A 2,439-nucleotide genomic window follows, 5' to 3' on the forward strand; every position below is an offset into this window, starting at 1 on the left:
AGGGACACTCACAGTGTGATATGAGATGGATCATGACTGAGTCCAGGACCTGAACTTCAGTAGAGTTCACTGTGACAATGATTCATATACTCAAGGAATAGGTGTTTATAAAACAGTGACAGAGCCAGGGTCTCTATTAAAGGTCTTTGCAATGCATTTAGGACTCAAGAGCCCAGGAAGGGACCAGCCTGAAGCAGAAGTGGAGTCATATTTGAAGCACAGAAACATGTAGTATGAACAATGAGCTGGAACCTGAAGAGTGGAGCATGCTTTCTCAAGACCGTTTTCATTAATGGAATGCTGTCAGTAAATGCTGTTGCTATTGTTCTAGGTGGGAAATGAGAATGGGAGCATGAAGTTGGTGGAGATGAAGGTTGGAAACATGAAAGACGGAGGATAAAAGATGGGTGGATGAAGGCTGGGGAGATGAAGGATGAGAAGGTAAAAAATAAAGGATAAAGGATGGTGGGTGAAAGCTGGGGACATGAAGGATTGGGAGATGAAAGATGGTAGATAATGGGATAATGAAGGATGGGGACATGAAGGATGGGAAGATTAAAGATGGGAGATAAAGGATGTGTAGGTGAAGGATGGGGAGATAAAGGATGGGGACATGAAGGATGGGGACATGAAAGATGGGGACAAGAAGGATAGAAAGGGAAGCAAGATGGCGGGCCGGCGGTGAGTAGGAATGAAAATCTGTGTGCCTAGAAACAGATGTGAGAAGCGGTTTCTCCTCACAGTATCTTTGTCCACGTCACCTAATAGATCATGGCCGCAGTAGCGAAATGGGTGACATCAAGCAGGACTGTCTGCAAACATTTATTTCCAATCCAAAATGGAGCCTTATCTAGTGTTTGTCGAAAGTCTACCTACTCTTCTCTTCCAGATGACTACAACTGCAAGGTGGAGCTCGCTTTGACATCCGATGGCCGGACAATAGTGTGCTACCACCCTTCCGTGGACATCCCGTACGAGCACACAAAACCTATCCCTCCACCAGACATTTTGCGTAATAATGAAGAAACACATGAACAAGTGCTGAAAACCAAGTTAGAAATAAAAAGTGAACGACTTGAGCAAGGGCCCATGATAGAACAACTCAGCAAGGTGTTCTTCACCACAAAGCACCGCTGGTACCCGCACGGACAGTATCACAGACGTCGTAAGAAACCAAATCCTCCCAGAGACAGGTGACGGCTCTTGACTTCCCAAGCATAAGGAAGTTTTGCTGTGTGTCTTATTTGCCAGCTGAGAAAACGCACCTGGTGTATTCATTAAGATATTATGTAAGAAAATAATAAAAGTACCCCTTCATATTTTTAAATGTAAAAAAAAAGAAGGATAGAAAGATAAAAATGGCAGTTAAAGGATGGGTAGATGAAGGATGAGTGTATGACTGCTGGTATTGCCTACTCTACCTGTCTATACTGTGTATTCCATCTTAAACTTAATCATGAGCGAGAATTACATATACCCTGGGGGACAGACAACAATCATGATGTCTTTTCTACCCTAAATTCAGAGTCATTGGTTTTCTAGGGCAACTGTAGCTGTTTAGGTCAAAAGTCGATGTTTTCAAGCTCATTACTTACTCATAACTGACTTTTAGACATAAAGCAAAGAAAAATTAGTTCACAACCCCAGAGAACCTAGACAACAAAGAGGATTCTAACAGATACATACATGGATCTACATAGGAAGGAGAAAAAGAAAGATCTCCTGAGTAAATTGGGAACATACGGATCATGGGAGAGGGTAGAAGGGGAAGGCAAAGAAGGGAGGGGAGTAGAGAAAAATACATAGTTCAATAGAAGCAATAGAAAAGTATGCAACATGTAGAAATATCAGATAACAAATTAATTACAGGATTAGGAACAAGATGGACCCCAATATTAGACAGCATTCATGATGACAATAGAGTAAATTGAAAAGGTTCTATGGGGGGAAAAAGTGTCAGAGAAGAATTCCTCTTCCCAGAATATACTTAGTTGACTCTAGGCCAGGATCATCACTAATCCTTGAATATGGCAGAGGATAGACATGACTATTTCATAACAAGAACAAAAAGTTGTCAACACAAATGGAGAAAGCAAATGCTTTGGTCACAAGGCAAACTTCTGCTTAAAACTGTGCTCCGTGGTCTCACTAGGTCTATATTTAAGCAAAGCAAAGGCAAACTTTAGGTCTGCTGACAATGGGTTATATAACGGCTGATAGAATTCTGTTCTGTTCTGTTCTTTGAGACAGAGGCTTACTACATAGCCCCAGCGGGACTAGAATTCTCTGTGCAGACCAGGTTGGCCTTGAACTAACAGTGACCACTCACCCTGTCTCTGACTTCTAAGGAATTAAAGGTGTGTGTCACCATGTCCAAACTAATAGAGCTCCTGTTAGAAGCAATAGATCAGGTTTGCCTATTTTTTTTCAGGAGAGGTA

General features: G+C 41.9%; 1 protein-coding gene across 1 annotated transcript; it reads left to right on the top strand.

Moving 5' to 3' along the window:
* The first annotated feature begins 663 nt into the window (after positions 1 to 663).
* LOC148120243 (large ribosomal subunit protein mL42-like) lies at positions 664 to 1,327 on the top strand. The gene has a single exon (XM_087912193.1). It carries the CDS (start codon positions 772 to 774, stop codon positions 1,195 to 1,197), a length of 426 nt encoding a protein of 141 aa, XP_087768319.1. The 5' UTR covers positions 664 to 771; the 3' UTR covers positions 1,198 to 1,327.
* Positions 1,328 to 2,439: the final 1,112 nt, after the last annotated feature.

This window comes from Myodes glareolus, chromosome 12 (genome assembly GCF_982192425.1).
Source record: "Myodes glareolus chromosome 12, mMyoGla1.1, whole genome shotgun sequence".
Lineage (NCBI taxonomy): Eukaryota > Metazoa > Chordata > Mammalia > Rodentia > Cricetidae > Myodes > Myodes glareolus.